The 17,687-nt window shown below is 56.3% G+C and overlaps 1 protein-coding gene across 1 annotated transcript; it reads right to left on the minus strand.

Moving 5' to 3' along the window:
• Positions 1-275: 275 nt before the first annotated feature.
• On the minus strand, positions 276-13,963 carry LOC129023138 (leucine-rich repeat-containing protein 75B-like). The gene is given in 6 exon segments (XM_063662936.1): positions 276-6,024; positions 7,835-7,950; positions 9,438-9,566; positions 12,482-12,502; positions 12,505-12,886; positions 13,926-13,963. Coding segments are annotated over 6 exon segments (1,212 nt in total). The 3' UTR covers positions 276-5,498.
• Between the last annotated feature and the right edge of the window lie 3,724 nt (positions 13,964-17,687).

A 17,687-nucleotide genomic window follows, 5' to 3' on the forward strand; every position in this document is an offset into this window, starting at 1 on the left:
CCAAGTTAAAGCCAGAGAGATACTGCTACACACCCAGAAGAATGGCTAATGTTTAAAAAACTCACCATGCTATGTGCTGTTGAATATATAAAGCAACAAGAACTCCCAAACACTGCTGATGAGGATGTAAAACTGCACTACCACTTTGGAAAACAGTTTGACAGTTTCTTAAGACATTAAAAATACATCTACCTTATGATCCCCACATTCCACTCCTAGGTATTTACCCAAGAGAAAAGGAAATATATGTCCATGCAAAAACTTACACATGAATTTTCAAAGCAGCTTTATTTGTAATAGCCAAAAACTGGAAACAACTCAAACGTCCATCAACAGATGAATGGATAAATTGTGGCACGCTGTCCAGTGCAATACTCGGCAATAAAAAGGAACTACTGGTACACGTGAGTGAGTCTCAAAATAATTATGCTGAGTGAAAAGCCAGATAGAAGGGAGTACTTCTGGCTGGGCATGGTGGCTCACACCTGTAATCCCAGCACTTTGGGAGGCTGAGGTGGGCAGATAACTTGAGGTCAGGAGTTCAAGACCAACCTGGCCAACATGGTGAAACCCTGTCTCTACTAAAGATACAAAAATTAGCTGGGCATGGTGGCATGCTCCTGTAGTCCCAGATACCCAGGAGGCTGAGGCAGAACTGCTTGAATCTGGGAGGTGGAGGTTGCAGTGAGCTGAAACTCCACTCCAGCATGGGTGACAAAGTGAGACTTCACCTCAAAAAAAAAAAAAAAAAAGACTATATCCTATATGATTCCATATATCCCAAAAAATTATGGAAACAGAAAGCAGATCAATGGTTGCTTTTGGATGGTGGTGGGCAGGGAGAGGTGTGAGGGAGGGATTACCAAGAGGCATGAGGAAACTTTTGGGGTGACAGGTACATTTACTATCTTGATTGTGATAGTAGCTTCATGGGTGTATACATGTGGCAAAATGTATCATATTGCACACATTAATCTTATAATGCTTGGAATGTCCACTTTATTGTATTTCAATTATACCTCAATGAAGGGTTATTTTAAAAAATAAAACATTATTTTTAAAAAACAGGCCGTGCAAGGTGGCTCATGCCTGTAATCCCAGCACTTTGGGAAGCTGAGGTGGGTGGATCACAAGGTCAGGAGTTCAAGACCAGCCTGGCCAATATGGTGAAACCTCATCTCTACTAAAAATACAAAAATCAGCCAGACATGGTGGCCGGCACCTGTAGTCCCAGCTACTCGGGAGGCTGAGGCAGGAGAATCACTTGAACCCGGGAGGCAGAGGTTGCAGTGAGCCAAGACTGTGCCACTGCACTCCAGTCTGGGCAACAGAGCAAGACTCCATCTCAAAAACAACAACAACAACAAACAAACAAAAAACCATATGTAGTGCACAGTTGGAAAAGAAAATACTAGTTTTCATGGGTGATTGGCAACTAGCTGTAAGTGGAAGACATGCATTTTCCTTTCCTTCCAGGTCCCAGAGAAAAACCTCCATGCTGGGTTGATAGCAGCAGCTAGGATCAGTTGCCCAAGACTCTGGATTCTTGAGATAAAGACCGTCAGCAGAGGCTGACCTTTCCTGCAGGCTTATGTCCTAAAGCACTTTATTTGGGCTTCAATATCCTCCCTTTTACGACAGAAAAGAGGTTCCCGACTCTTGGTCACATTGGGCCTGTGGAGCACATCATCTTTTCTACATGTTTCCTTTTGATGTTCTCAGCATTCCTGCAAGGCAGGCTGAGGCATGAGGAGCCTCAGGCCCAGGAAGCTGAAGGCAGACTCCAAGAGCTGGGTGTGGATGCCACACCCCAGGGCCTGGGCTGCCTGGGTTTTGCTCAGCCTGGGAAGTACTTCCAAACCCACTCTTTGCTAGTCTCTTACAATCCTGAGGGAGGGCAAAGCCCAGATCATCATGGCTCCTTCCACCATGTAGCTGCAGATCAGGAAACTGAGGTCCAGGGAGGTCCTGACTGGCTTTGCTCCAGGGACAACGAGGCTTGAGGTCTGTTCCCCACAGGGGGACCATGATGGTTCTTCTGCTTCAAATGGCCTCTTTGGAAGGGGCTTGCTCATTTAGGTGACTCCTGGGGCCGAGTAGCCCCAGTGACAGTCCCTGGGATGGCTGTAGGAGAGGGAGCAGCATGCAGGCGTTAACGTCACAGACTGGCACCAGGCCACCCGGGCTTACACTCTGGCTCCTCTAGTTCCTGGCTCTTTGAACTTGGACAAGTAGTCCCCTTTCTTTTTTTTTCTTTTTTTTTTTCTTTTTTTTTTTTTTTAGAGACAGAGTCTCGCTCCATCGCCCAGGCTGTAGTGCAGTGGCATGATCTCAGCTCTGCCCTCCAGGTTCAAGCAATTCTCCTGCCACAGCCTCCCAAGTAGCCGGGATTACAGGCGCCCACCACCATGCCTGGTTAATTTTTTTTTTTTTTTTTTTGTATTTTTAGTAGAGACGGGGTTTTGCCATGTTGGCCAGCCTGGTCTCGAACTCCTGACCTCAGGTCAGGAGCTTGCCTGGGTCTCCCTAAGTGCTGGGATTATAAGCATGAGCAACAGCGCCCAACTGACAACTCCCCTTTCTTAACCTCTTTCTGCCTCAGTCGGCTCACATGGAAAACAGAGCACCTACCTCCTTCAAATAAGAAGAGAATTAAAGGAGTATAAGGCCATTGGAACAGTACCTGGCCCAAGGGAGGCTATGGAAGTGCTTGTTGAATTAAAAAAATGGCTTCATCTATGGCCTAATCCCAAAGGTTTGGGTTCCTGCCATTGCCACCCAGAGAGCCCTGGGTGGAGGCCCTGCTGACATTGAAGAGTGCCTGTCCTCCTCCCCTCAATGCGGTAGACACTTTCCAAAACTTACGTCATCCTCACTCCAGTGGGATAATGGGAGGCTTGGTGTACCTTATTCTCAAGATGAGGGAACAGGCTCTGAGAGGAGCACATCGCCAGCAAGTGACGGGCTGGGACCAAGGCCAGGCCTGTCTGCCTCCTAGACTAGGCCTGAGTGAGGACCGGCCTAAGTATGGCCCACCTGCTTCCTCCTCCGTTTAGAGCTTGGGCTGGAGCTGTCCTGGCCAGTGCTCTCTGCCTCACCAGACTGCATGAGCCACAAGCTCCCACTTCCTGGAGCTTTGTGGCCCTGCCCTCGACGGCCTTACTGGTGGTCGTGAAGGCTCCGTGAAGGCTGTTAACACCTGCATGGCAGTGAGGCCAACCTTCCCCACTTGATCCGTTTCAGGCTCTGGCTCCACTACTGCATCGCAGTGAGGCCAACCTTCCCCACTTGATCCGTTTCAGGCTCTGGCTCCACTACTGCATCGTGTGCTTCTGTCCAAGAGGCAGAGAGACTGAAACTATCTGCTGCTGTCTGGATTCTCCCAGAGCTTGTCTGGAACACCAGCTCAGGTCCTCGCACACCATCCTGATAGGAATCTCTCAGTGATGGTGGAGGGTTTGAGGGCTGGCTTAGGGCCAGTGGTAGGCAGGGAGTCAGCAGGGCACAAGGGACTGGAGAGCTTGGCATTTCTCCAACAGGAGTTTCAGGGAGGGCTCAGAGGCCTGCTTATGTGACAGGTTTATCAGCTTGCCTGGCCTGGGGCCGGCTCTCATACAGTTTTGATTTAAGTAATAGATTGCTCACAGAATAAGTGCATGTTGGTTTAAGCTTTCATTTTCTCATAATCCTCTCTGCGGGCCCCTCCCACCATCTACCCCATTTTGCCTCACTCTGGGGAGCCTGAACACCCTGTTCCAGAGTAGGGGCATAGGGAAACACTTCTATGGCTTCTGAGCTGCTGGGCAGGGCCAGTCCCTAAAACAAGGAGAGCTGGGAGGGAGCTGGACCCCAGGATGGAGTGCTGAGAGCTGGAAGTCCTATTTAACAGAGGGGAGGGAGCAGAGATCCCGAGAAGGGAAAGGCCTGGCCAGGTCCCACGGCAAGTCAGGAGCGGAGCGGGCCTGAACTGTGAGATCTCCAATCTCTCCAAAGCCTTTGGGTAAGAAGTCCGCCTAAAGCAGTGAGATCAGTGGGGTCTAAGGAAAATCCTTTTCCTCACTGCCTCCATCCCAGTCCTGGGACCCAACACCATCCTGTCCTCACCCTCCTTGGCCATCTCCTTCTGCCCTGAGAAGCTGTTATGCATCCAGCCAGATTGGGAATGTGCTGGAATCCATGCACCACGGGGGATGGATGCGCCGCTTACCGTCCCCTGTGGGCCATGGCTGTGAGAGAAAGTCAGAGCTGGTGGCTGGGGTGTGTAGGCCCAGGAGGACCGCTGCCTCCTCCTTAGTCTTGAAGCCTCCCTCCGCTGCTGAGTCTCTCCTCATCTAGCAGGGGCCCACTGCCCCCAGACCTTACCTCCTGGCTTAGCACATGACTTCCCCACTCTGGGCCTCAGTATCCCCCTGGACATCTCTAAATTCCTTTCCCGCCTGCCCTGCCTGTCTTCTGGTTGGGCTGAACTGTAACTCCCCACACACGGCTGAGGGTGACTGTGGCATTAGGCTTCTGGTTGGGAGCCCACCCTGATGGTGCTTGGGGAGGAAGGGAGACAGTTTCCCCTGCCAGGGGCAGCCCTAGGACTACTGTGCCCCCAAGGCCCCCTGCTGCTGATGATGCGCACATCCACCCCCTGCATGCTCTCCCACATGGGGACCCCCAGGGCCAGGAGGGAACACACAAGCACTTTGTCTCTGGCTTGCTGTGTCTCCTAACCCCACAGAGCTGCCCCTCACCAAGTACAGGAGGCCTGGGGCTGGGTACTGGGGGTGGCAAGCAGCACTGTACCCTGTGGGAGGCAGGCACCAAGTCCTCCCACTTAGTCAGCTGTGGCCCCTGCCTCTGGTCTGTGCAGCCTTGTCCCCTGCCCAGAGGGCCCTGGTGGTGAGGCTGGCAGCCTGGGCTCAGACATGAGCTTGCTGTGGGGCTCCATATAGAGCTTTGCTCCTCCTGGGGCTCCCAACCCACTCCTTCGCAGCTCCCCTTCTCAAGGAGCCCAAGCCCTGCCCAGATGTGAGGCCTGCTCTCTGGAGGCCTCCTCTAACTCCCCAGCCCACAGGGATGGACCCAGGACCCCCACATCTTAGACTCCATGGGGGACTTGCCCAAAGAGCACCTGGGGGAAGGTCAGTGTGACCTTTGTCCCTCCCTTTTGGATACACACAGCCACCCTTTCTCCCCACCCCAGCAGCAGGGCTGTTGCTCAGTGACCCTGAGGTTGGTGATGCAGAAAAGCAGAGGCAGGTGTCACTCTTCATTGCCGGGTCCACACTGTGGGTGCTGGGGCCCCTCCCACTGAGGGAAGGCTGAGCCTCTAGCCGGGGCTGGCCACTTGGCCACCTATGAGTCCATTCTCCTTCTGTCCCCTTAATCTCAGGCTGAGCAATTTGCACTGGATCTCTGGGGGCCTGTGAGTCCTCCTCAACCTTCATCGCCCACTATCATGTGCTTGAGAGCATCACAAGTCAGTAGCAATGAGTCAGGTGGGTGGTGGGTCACCTGGCGCAGCAGGCCTGGGGCTCGGGTCCCAGCCCAGCAGCTGTGGAGTGCCAGGTGGAGGCAGGGGTGGTGGCTCCGGCCGCACCGCCCTCAGGCTCAAGGTCCAGGCCCTCGTAGATGGTGGGGAGTGAGATGCGCTGGCTCAGCCGCCGGCGCAGGCCGACCAGCAGGGGCTGGGGCAGGGAAGCCACATCCACATTGTTGCCCAGGTCCACCCAGGCCAATGCAGGGAACTTGGCGGTGCCCTTGATGGCATCAGTGAGCTTGCGGGCAATGGCCCACGTCAGTCGGTTGCCGTTGAGCAGGAGCTGGGTGAGGCGGGGCAGCGCCCACAGGCTGGGCAGCAGCAGGTGCAGCAGCTCATCACTCAGCCCTGTGAAGCTCAGGTCCAGCACCACCAGCACAGCACTGTGGCTGCTCAGGTAGCGTGTGATGTGTTGCACGTCCAGTGTCGACAGCAGGATGCCTGAGAGGTCCACAGTCTCCCCTGCCAGCAGAGTCTTCTGGAGGCTGCTCCTGAGGCTACGGGAGGGTGGCAGGTGGGGAGGGACTAGGCAACCAGGCAGTCCCCCCACTGACCACAGTGACCTGTTGGGAACAGCCCAGGTCTACGGTCTGGCAAAGCCAGGTTCAAATTATCACTTTCTTTCTTTCTTTCTGAGACAGTTTTAGTCTTGTTGCCCAGGTTGAAGTGCAATGGTGCAATCTTGGTTCACCGCAACCTCTGCCTCCCGCGTTGAAACGATTCTCCTGCCTCAGCCTCCTGAGTAGCTGGGATTACAGGCATGCACCATCATGCCCGGCTAATTTCCTATTTTTAGTAGAGATGGGGTTTCTCTATGATGATCAGGCCGGTCTCAAACTCCTGACCTCAGGTGATTGGCCTGCCTTGGCCTCGCAAAGTGCTGGGATTACAGGCGTGAGCCACCGCACCCAGGCCAAACTGGGCCAACTGTCACTTTCTAAGTGGGTGGCCATGGGCAATGCTCAGAGCCTCAGTTTTCCCTTTGGTGAAAATGGGACGTGGTTGTTGTGAAGATTAAATACACACACAGTAAGGCTCTATCTTCATGAGCTATTATTTGAAATCTCACTGTGTGCCCAGCATCCCACACCTGTTTTATTGACATCTCACTTATTTTTCAGATAGGTGAAGTAACTTCCATGGCCACACACCACTAAGTGGGGAACCAGGTCCCCAAAGTGAGATGCTCTGACTCTTGAGCCCACATGTTTTTTTTCCTTGTGCCCCTTCTGATGTCAATTCTTTTAGGGTAGGGAGAAATTCTCCTACAAAGGGACGGCTATTAGGCTGTACAGGGCACTGGGGATAGAGAGGGACAGGCCCAGGGTAGTGTGAGGGGAGGTCCTGGGTGTGCAGGCTGGGGACCGGCCCTGGGGGAGGTCTCCCTGTGTTTTCTCAGTTAGAAGGGAAGTTCAGAGACTAAGAAGGACCCCCCCACACACCAACCCTCTAGGTCTCTCCCCAGTTATCTAAACAGAGCTCACTAGGAGGCAGACGGGCCTTTTGGGGGACTGACAACAGTGAGCACACCCTCAGGACCCCCACCAGCCATGGCAGGGAACAACCTTGTGGGGTCCAAGCTCAGCGTGGCCTGTTAGGCCCAAGGTGGGACAGGGGTGGAGGGTAGACAGGGGAGGCCTGCTAGGGTAAGCTCCCGGCAGCAGTTCAGGCCCATGGGCCTTGGTGCCTGTGGCCAGCTCTGGACTGAGCCTGTGTGTGAGGCTCCATGGATGGAGTCACTCCAGGATGGAGTGTCTGAGAGGGACCCATGGCAGAGGGAGCTATTGGGCAACCACGGAAGCCTCAGCTTTAGGCAGCCTGGCAGTGGCAAAGAATTCCCAACAGGGTACAGGAAAATCAGGGTAGCGTGTGGCCTTAGGCAAGCCACTTCTCCGAACCTGTTTCCTTCCCTCTAAAATGAGAATCACGATCCAGAATCTGCCTCCCCTGCAACCTGTTGGGAAGTCTCAGCTGAAGATGCCTGCTGAGGTCACCTTGGCTGTTGGGTGGAGGGGTGGGGTGTCCAGGTCTTGTAACAGGCCAGAGATTGAGGGACGTGTGAATGGCAGGAGGCAGGACCGTCCTGTGGGAAATGGCAAACGGGTCACTCAGAGGGTGCAGCTTGGCTTGGGGAGCATCTGCTGCCACAGGCCAGGCTGACTTCCAGGGTAGGGCCCTCATGCGGACCAGGTGAGGGCCTCACCAGGTGGGATTTCAGCACTAGCCTCTTGGTGAGAGTGCAGGTGTCAACCTGAGAAGGGACCTTGGAGCAGCAGTGAGGAGGGGCAGTGGCTGGGCTACCCTTACCAGCTCTGGGTCTTCCTCTGGCGCAGGCTGGACCCTTGCTGCTGCTTCGAGTGAGGGGTGAGGTGGTAGATGAGTTGTCGGCAGATCTTGTCCAAGGACTTCCAGAGCTCGTAGTCCTGTGGGAGGGCAGTGTCACCATGGTGAATCTGAGCCCCTCCTGCCCACCTCAGGGCCTTGGGGAGAGGGGCCCGGGCAGCCAAGTGTGTGTATGAGTACGGCCGTGCACCATGCATCACCGAGTTGCCCACCAGGGCCTCCCCCTCCCACCCCCCAACCCGGCTGTGGCCTGGCACAGAGCCAGGGGAGGCTGCCCTCTGGGAGCTGGACAGGCTGGTCCAGTCCCGCAGTGCCCGGCGGGAGGAAGCCCAGACAATGGGCCCTTGTTCCCTGTCCTCAGGCCCAGGGCCAGCGTCTCGGGCTATCAGCCGGCTGCCTGCCCACCCTCAGCACCCTTCGGGGACTTGCCACAGGGGGAGGAGGCCAGACCAGGTCCTTCGAGGGAGCCGTGGTCCACTGACGCCAATTCCAGGGAGTAGGAACAAGCCAGGTCAGCATGTTCTTCTTCCTCTCACTCTCCAAGCGAGACTGCGCCTGCGGGGTCTGGGTCTGGGCTGACAGGGCTGGGGGATGTAATGTTTTACAGCACCATCACCTGGCTCTCTCTTAGTCCTAACTGGGCTCCTGCAGAGGCCCAGTTCAGGGCGGAATCCGAGGTGTGCGGCCCACAAAGCTGGCACTGAGCATGCTCCACTGCATCCTTTATCCAGTCCCTCTGTGAACAGCCCCAGGAGCAGGCAGCACACACAGCAGCTGCAAGCCATGGCCGTTCCTGTGATGGCTGTGGGCTAGGCGCAGAGTCCTAGGGGCCGACTGTGCACAGACCTGGGCATTCAGAACTGGCAGGGCCCAGAGCGGATACCCTTGTTTTGGTTGGGGACTCACTGTGACTAGGAGTCTGGGTCCAGTGGCTGGTCACAGCCACACATCCTGGGGCTGTGTCGATGCTCATGGCAGGACATCTGCAGGTGCCATCAGAGTGGGGTTCTGGGCAGCTGTGGGGTGGAGGCTGCAGGTGGCAAACTCCACCCCAGCAATGAGGAGGGCCTTGCTTATGACCCCAGCTGTTGTGGGGGAAAGCAGTGAGCACCCGTCCCCAAGGGTGTCTGTACAGGATGGAGACCTGTGGACAGACAGGGGCTCTAGCGGAGAGCGGCTCTCTTCTGGCCCAGGAACTCAGAGGCTGGGAGTTTGTTTCCATTGGTGGATTTCTCAGAACAGTCTGTGACCCGCAGGGTCCCCGTATGACTTCTGCCCAGCTACATCTCCCCTGCCTGGGTCCCCAGGCCTGGCGCACGGTGCTGCCACACAGAAAACGGGTCTGCCCAGGACTCGAGGGTCCTGCAAAGCACAGCTCACACTTGCTCTAGCTGGTGGCCAGCCTAATATACTGACGCTGGCAGCAGGTCTCAGACAGGGACAGTGACTTGCCTAAGGCCACGCAGCAAGCCGCAGAAGGACCTAGCCTCCCAGTCCCCAGCCCTGGGCTCTGCTGGCCCCTGTCCACCACAGTGCCCAGCCCAGGGCCCGTGCCTGCCAGCCTCACCTTCTTGGGGCACTGCAGGTCCCGGGCCAGGTTCACAAGCAGGTCATGGGAGATGGGGTCGACCAGGTTGAGGAAGGCCACATCTCTGTAGAGGATATCAGGAAGGAGGGTCCTCTCAAGGCCCAGGTCCTGTGAGTGGTGAAGAGAGAGTTGAGTGAGCCTGTTGGGTCTCCCATCTAGAGGCCCCACCCCAGCCAGCCAGATGCTGCTTATGCCCGTTTCTGTCTCTCCATCTCCTCCCTAAGGCTGGCTGGATTCTCCCCACAGGCGGCCATGAGCCAACAGTCCAGTGGCGGATGGCCCCTTTCTTTTTTCTGCTTATTTATTTTTTGAGACAGGGTCTCGCTGTGTCACCCATGCTAGAGTGCAGTGGCGTGATCTCGGTTCACTGTAACATCTGCCTCTTCAAGGAATCTTCCCACTTCAGCCTCCTGAGGAGCTGGGGCTACAGACAGGCACCACTATGCTCAGCTAATTAAAAAAAAAAGTTTTGTAGAGATGGGGTCTCACTATGTTGCCCAGGCTGGTCTCAAACTCCTGGGCTCAAGCGATCCTCCCAAAGTGCTGGGATTGCAGTGTGAGCCACTCGGCCTTGGTGGACCCTTTGGATAAGTAGAGGGGAGGGACATGGGAACCCTCAGGGAAGTGGTAAGTGAATCCCAGAACCCTTAGACCGGTTCCCTCGAGGTAAAGTGTTGTGCTGTGACACTGCCTTCTCTGGGGTTAGGGCTTGTCAGTGGGATTCTTTGGGGTCTTTCCTCTTATGGTGGGGGGCTTGCTCTTATGACCCCTCAAATTCCCCTGTCCCCCAGTGTTCCCTTCAGACCCTTTGCCTTCCCACCTATTCCTTGGTTTTCCTGAGCTGCGGCCAGCATCTCTTTGCGGACAGGTCTGGATCCTTCCCTTGGGGGCAGACCTCTCTCTCAGATGTCTCAAAGGCATGCTACCCTGAAGCTGGCCTCACCACCCATGCCCCAGCTCAGTATAGGGCGCCTCCATGCCCATCTTCCCAGGCACGGGGGCCAGAAGCTCTGGAACCCCCCAGCACTCTTCCGTCCTCCTCTCTCCCCCAGCTCACCTAGTCATCCCTTCTCACTCCCCACCACTCCTGCCAAGATTGAGGCCTCCAGCCTCCTGTCCTACCCATCCCCCACCCCACCGCCTGCACAGACCTGCCCTGGCCTTCCTGCCTCACTCCTCCACTTTCTCCTCCTGTCTACTCCCACAGGACTGGTGTGGGGCTGAACATTCTTTCAGAGGGTCTCTTTTTTTTGAGACGGAGTTTTGCTCTTGTTGCCCGGGCTGGGGTGCAATGGTGCGATGTCGGCTCACCGCAACCTCCGCCTCCCGGGTTCAAGCAATTCTCTTGCCTCAGCCTTCTGAGTAGCTGGGATTGCAGGCATGCGCCACCATGCCCAGCTAATTTTGTATTTTTAGTAGAGATGGGGTTTCTCCATGTTGGTCAGGCTGGTCTCGAACTCCCGACTTCAGGTGATCTGCCTGCCTCGGCCTCCCAAAGTGCTGGGATTATAGGCGTGAGCCACTGCATCTGGCCCAGAGGGTCTCTTTAAAGGACATATTGAGAGCTGATGGGGCAGCCACAGCCAGGAGGGGCCTCTAGACCCCATGTGGGCCTTCTCCAATCCATAGGTGATATGCTCTGTGCGTGGGTCCCAAGCACAGGAAGTTGGGCCAGGCAGGGGAGTCCATGGGTCACAGCTGCAGGATCCCTGCAGGTTATGGAGCAGGATAGGCTCCTGGCTGGACCTCAAATCCCAACCTCTGAGACACAAAGAGGTGACCTAGCTGGTCTCTGAGGACCCTTCTTTCCCTCCAGTTTCCCAGTTAAAATGCCCAACTGGTGTCTTGGGCTCCAGACGGCATCCCAGACTGAGATCTGTGCCTCTGGTTGTCTGGCTGATTCAGTGCTGCTCTGCTGTTTGCCACAGATGCCAGCTAGGGAAGATCCAGGAGGAAGGCTGCCTGATGAGCCTGGCAGACCCAGACAGGGCCCCAAACCGCAACCTGCCAGCCTGCCTTCCGCGGGTCTAGACAGCTCCTCTTAAAGGGACAGCTCCATTTTTCCAGCCTGCTGAACCCAGAGTTGGAGGAGATTGAGAAAGGAAAAGAGGAAGGGCTCTGGCCCTGGCTTGCCCCACATTTTCTCTGTGGGTCCTGGGATGACCACGTCGCTCCATGCCTCAGTTTCCCCATTTCTAATTATCTACCTTCCGCAGGCCGAACACCTGCATGGCTGACTTCCTGCTCACAGGATGGGGCAGGTAGTGGTGGTAGCTGCTGCAGGGGATGGGGACGGGGTGGTGAGGGAAGTGGCATGCCCAGGTGATTGGGGGCACCAGCATCCTGGGACAACCCAGGGGTTGGGATCTGGGTTTAGTGTACCTGGTGTGTGTAGGAGCAGAGCCACCACGGGAACAAGTGTTGTGATGCACAGATGCTGGTGGTGTGTACTCTAAGGGCATGAGCTGCCTGTTGGATAACTGGTGATGCATGTGGTGGCTCTCTGTGGGCTGCCATGGTGTCCTGGGGTGAGGCTGCATCCGTAGACCAGCCCTGGGTCCTCTCTCCAGGGTCCACTGCCTCCCCGATCCTGGAAGAGGGGGAAGCTACCCTCTTCCATTATCTCTCAATACAAGATGATTTGACCTCACTTGCCACTCCTCCCGGGCCCCTCCCATCTTGCCAGGGCCTGAATTTGGGCTCTTAGCTCCAGGCTACCGGGCCACCCTCAACACACACAACCCCTCTCAAACCCCAGAGACCCTGACACACTCAGCGGCCCCCTCCTCCACACACGGTCCGCCGACCTCACCCAGCCCGCACTCCAGGCGGTCGCCCTCTCGCCCACGCAAGACCCCGCGCGCTACAGCCTGTCGCGGCCTCGGAACCCGCCTGCGCGCACCAGAGACCAGCTCTGCCTCGCCTCCCGGCCGATACAGGCCCACAACGCATAGCCCCGCGCCTCCCAGACCCCCGGACCCTCCCTGGCCGCCAGCCCCGGGGCGGACGGCTCCTTCTCTCGCCTGGCGCAGTAGGCGCAGCAGCCGCAGAGCTGCCGGGCGCGCTCCGGCGGCAGCTCGCGGAGCGTGGGGTGGATCTTGCGGAGCCACCGCACCCGGCGCTGGTAGGGCGCGGGCCCGCAGCCGGCCGCCGCCCCGGCCTCGGAGCCAGCCTCCGGCCCGGCCTGCCGGCCCAGCCGCGCCCCCACGGCGCCGAACCCACAGGAGGCCGGGCTGTCTGCGCCCCGCTCCCCGGACCCGCCCCGCCCCGCCCCGTCCCGTCCCGTCCCGTCCCCTCCGGGTCCGAAGGCTGAGCGCCCGCCCCACCCCGCGCGGGAGCGAGGCCGGTGGGTTCTTTGGTTTGGCCTGATCTCGCTGGAGGGGGCCCTGCATGCGTCAGTCTTGGCGCTAGAGCTCTGTCCCGAGGGCCTGGAGCCGCCAGGGGAGACGCGGAGCTCGACCAAGACGAGGTGGCTTTTGGCACCTCTCTACCCTGTGGCCCCAGTGCTGACTGGGGAATAGTCACTTTGACGGTGCAAAGAGCATTCTAGGCGGGGTGGGGGTTCTGCTGCGTGTGCCAGTATTAGGTATTGCCCCCATTGCTTTTAGAAATCTGCCGTGCATGGTGAATCTCTGTCTCTACTAAAATACAAAAATTAGGCCGGGCACGGAGGCTGACGCCTGTAATCCCAGCAGTTTGGGGGTCCGAGGCAGGCGGAATCTGAGGTCAGGAGTTCCACCAGCCTGGCTAACATGGTGAAACCCCGTTTTTACTGAAAATACAAAAAATTAGCCGGGCGTGGTGGCGCGCGCCTGTAATCCCAGCTACTCAGGAGGCTGAGGCAGGAGAATCGCTTGAACCCTGGAGGCGGAGGTTGCAGTGAGCCGAGATGGCACCACTGCACTCCAGCCTGGGTGACAGAGCAAGACTCCATCTCAAAAATAAAGAAAGAAAAAAGAAATCTTCTCTGCAGCGGGCAGTTGTGGTGTAGCACCTGCTCACACTGCATGGACACTCCTGCACTGGCAAATATTTACTGCCACCTGCTTCTTGTTTTGGGGCAGGCCCCCACCTCTGACCCCAGCCTGGGAAATAAACCGGATAAAGAGTCAGGTTAACCGTTAAAGCCCAGCTCTGGGCAGGCTGGCAGCAGGTGGGCTGCATCTGCCACTGGCTTCAGTCTTCCTCCCTGACAAGGGGTTGGGGGACAGGCTGGGTGAGGTGTGGGCCCTGGCTCCTCTGAGGACCAGGGTGATGTATGGACCCACCCAGCTCAAGGAGTATCCCACTTCCCAGGGCTCCCTCAGCAGAAGCCTAGGTCTCTGCTGGAGGCCTGCTGGGCCCCTGCAGCCCCAATCCCGGCTCTGGGAGCCTCACATCTCCTGCGTGGGGGACGTTTGAGGCACTGATCTGCAGTCCCCACTTCTCCAAGCAAGGAGCACGTGTCTAGCCTGTGAGGAGGGGTACCTGTTGTGCAGGAAGGGCTGAGCACTGTCCGAGGGCATATAGTGAGGGACGACAGCCAAGCTCCCGTGTGTGTGTGTGTGTGTGTGTGTGTGTCTGCTAATTACCCTGTGAAGATTCAAGGTTCCTTCCTTTGGGTTAAGCACTGCCTGCCCAGAGATGGCAGTGGGGAGAGGGCAGGGTGCTAGGCTCTGTCATCCTGTGGGGCTGGGCCCCTGAGACAAGGCAGAGGACAGCAGGATGTCTTAGCGCCTTGACCATCCACGGACCCTGAACCCCTGCTGGAGCAGTGCTTGCACCCCCTTCTCCCCTGGCACCTGCCAGCTGGACCCAACAGCCTCTCCTCCCACTCCAGTGCAGCCAGTATTGTCCTGGGGCCACCTTGGCACCACAGGTTTCCTCCCTGGCAAACCTGCATGACGGCAATGCATGCCCTCCCCCAGGGCCAAGGCGCTGTTGCTGAACTGAAGTGGCGACCAACCCGGTCAGAGCTTTAAGCTGCAGCAACAGTGCCCCAGAGACGTCCTAGACCCCCTGCCCAGAGCAGGCAGCCCGGTAAGCCCTCCTCCCTCATCCCCTGCAGCCTCAGGGCTGGAGCCAGAGCTGGGAGGGCTCCCAGATCCTGACCATATCCTCCCAGAGGCTGAGCCAGGCCTGGGCACTGTCCCCTCAAATGTGAGAATACTGGGCAGGGGGAGGGGAGGAAGGAGGGAATGCAGGGCTGAGCCTGGAGGCATGAAAGGGGCAACCTAGGCAGCGGTATGGAGGAGTGCCCAGAGCTTAGAGTCCTGTGGAAGGATGAGAGGCATGCCCCAGCCCCCGCCTCTCATCCCCCACCCTCTGTGTCCCTGGCCGAGAGGTTCCTGGAGGACATTTTTCCAGCAAAAGAGGGAGGGAGGGTGGCGTCTGGGCCTAGATCCTTGGATGGGCTTTTCTCTGCCTGCTTGTGGGGCGCCTAGGGTGAGTGGGCTCTTGGAGACAATTTCTGGCCTAACCTGACCTGGACAGCAGCCCCCAGAGGCAGAGCTATCCCCTCAGGCATGGGGGCATGATTCCACCTCGGCAGCCTGCATGTGTTCTTCACGGAAGGCTGCTGGCCCCTCTCCCTGGGGTTACCCTGAGCAGCAGAGCTGTGTTTGTTGAGACTCCATGGGGTGGAGGGATTGCGATGTTGTCCTCTCAGTTCCCAGGGCTGATGTGGAAGCTCAAGGGCTTGCCCTGGATTCTTTAGGGTAGCCCTGCCATCCCTAGGGAGTCAGTGAGATGGGAGGTTGGGGGCTGGAGAATCAGGTAGGGAGGACACAGCTAGACCTCAGGCCCTGAGGGGAACATACTAGGCTCCAAGTGGGACCTGCCAGGAGACAAGAATTGATGACAGTCACACCTTTGGAGTCTCAAGCCCTCTGCCACTCATGCAGTGGCCTAGTTCAAATGACAGGAACATAAGGTCCAGCTGGCCCAATGGGCAGGTAGAGGGCTGCAGCCAGGGCTGGAACTGGCCTTGCACTGCCTCTGGGCCCTTCTCTACCCACCCAGTGGTACTGTTCAAGCCCAGGAGGGAAAAAGGCCAGCTCAGGGTTCATGTTACCTCAGCAAGTAGCTGGGTGGCACTGAGGCTCCTGGTAGCCACTGTAAAGGACACAGAATGGTTTGGGGGCATTCACTAGGAGGAAGGAAGCAGATGGATGCTCTGTGGAGACAGGATGTCCTCTGTGTTTGCTCTACAGGAACGGGTCGTCAACCTTCTGCAGAGCCAGGAATAGTCATGAGGCTGTAGTAGGCAGCAGAGCTTGGCGGGGTGGTGTGAGACCACAGGTATAGGCTCAGGGCCTGGATTCAAATCCCCTGGGCTGCCACTTGTTGGATGTGTAACCATAGACAGAGTAAGGACCTGCCATAGCAAATTACACAAAGCCACTTCAGTGGCTTAAAGCAACAGAATAGTTCTGGAGGCTAGAAGTCTGAAATCCAAGTATAGGCCGAGCCACACTCCCTTTGAGGACTCCAGGGGAAGATCCTTCCTTGCCTCTTCAGCTTCTGGTGGCTCCTGGCAATCCTTGGCCTTCCTTGGCTGCAGCTGCATCACTCCAGTCTCTGAAACCATCTACCCTGTGTGTCTGTGTGGCCTTCACATGGCCTTCCTTATTTTTGCAGTGGGGTCTCACTATGTTGCCCAGGCTGGTCTTGAACTCCTGGGCCCAAGCAGTCCTCCTGCCTCAGCCTCCCAAGTAGCTGGGATTATGGGTGAGTGCCACCATGCCCGGCTCACATGGCCTCCTTGTAAGAACTCTAGTGCCTGGGTGCAGTGGCTTACACCTGTAATCCCAGCACTTTTGGAGGCCGCGGCGGACGGACCATGAGGTCAGGAGATTGAGGCCATCCTGTCCAACATGGTGAAACCCTGTCTCTACTAAAATAAAATAAAAAAAAATAGCCGGGTGTGGTGACACGTGCCTGTAGTCCCAGCTACTTGGGAGGCTGAGGCAGGGGAATCGCTTGAGCCCGGGAGGCAGAAGTTGCGGTGAGCTGAGATTGCGTGGTGACTTCACTCTAGCCTGGTGACAGAGCAAGATTCTGTCTCAAAAAAAAAAAAAAAAAAAAAAAAAACTGAAGCTACTGGATTTAAGGCTCATTCATTCTTTTTTTAATTTTTAATTTTTTTTTTTTTTTGAGACAAAGTTTCACTCTGTTGCCCAGGCTGGAGTGCAATGGCACAATCTTGGCTCACTGCAATCTCCACCTCCCAGGTTCAAGCGATTCTCCTGCCTCAGCCTTCCAAGTAGCTGAGATTACAGGTGCCCGCCACCACGCCCAGCTAATTTTTGTATTTTTAGTAGAGACATGGTTTCACCATATTGGTCAGACTGGTGTTGAACTCCTGACCTCAGGTGATCCACCCCTGTCAGCCTCCCAAAGTGTTGGGATTACAGGCGTGAGCCACCGTGCCCGACAGGGCTCATTCATTCTAATCCCGTATGATCTCATCTTAACTAATTACTTATGTAGAGACTCTATTTCCAAATAAGGTCACGTGAGGAAAAACCAACTCAAACTGTGTTTTTTGGCCTGGTGTGGTGGTTCACACCTATAATTCCAGCACTTTGGGAGGCTAAGGTGGGCGGATCACTTGAGGCTAGGAGTTTGAGACCAGCCTGGCCAACATAGCAAAACCCCATCTTTACTAAAAAAATACAAAAATTAGCCAGGTATGGTGGCATGTGCCAGTAGTCCCAGCTACTCAGGAGGCTGAGGCAGGAGAATCGCTTGAACCTAGGAGGCGGAGGTTTCAGTGAGCCGAGATAGCACCACCGCACTCCAGCCTGAGTGACAGAGTGAGACTCCATCTCAACACACACACACACACACACACACACACAACACAACTGTGTTTCGCCTCTGTTCTCACAAGACAACAATCATCACAGAAGACTTCTGTAACCAAATTTGTGGATTCTCCCACACACCCAGCAAGAATCAATTCTGCAGCAGACACCAGCTGGTGTCTTCCAATTCAACTCAATTCTGGTGCTGTCTACCTGGAGATGGCCTCAGAAACCACAGGTTGAGGGCTTGGTCCCACAAGACCAACCCCCATCCCACCAGTCACAAGTCTGGGCATTGGGAACATCTGACTAACCGGCTTCTAGTTGGGGTTCCAAGGCCCCCTCTTTGGGTTCAATTAATTTGCTAGAGCAGCTCACACACCTCAGGGAGACCTGTTCATCGGTTTATTTCAAAGGATGTTTTATTTTATTTTCTCCTCAG

Source organism: Pongo pygmaeus, chromosome 23 (genome assembly GCF_028885625.2).
Source record: "Pongo pygmaeus isolate AG05252 chromosome 23, NHGRI_mPonPyg2-v2.0_pri, whole genome shotgun sequence".
NCBI classification, from domain to species: domain Eukaryota; kingdom Metazoa; phylum Chordata; class Mammalia; order Primates; family Hominidae; genus Pongo; species Pongo pygmaeus.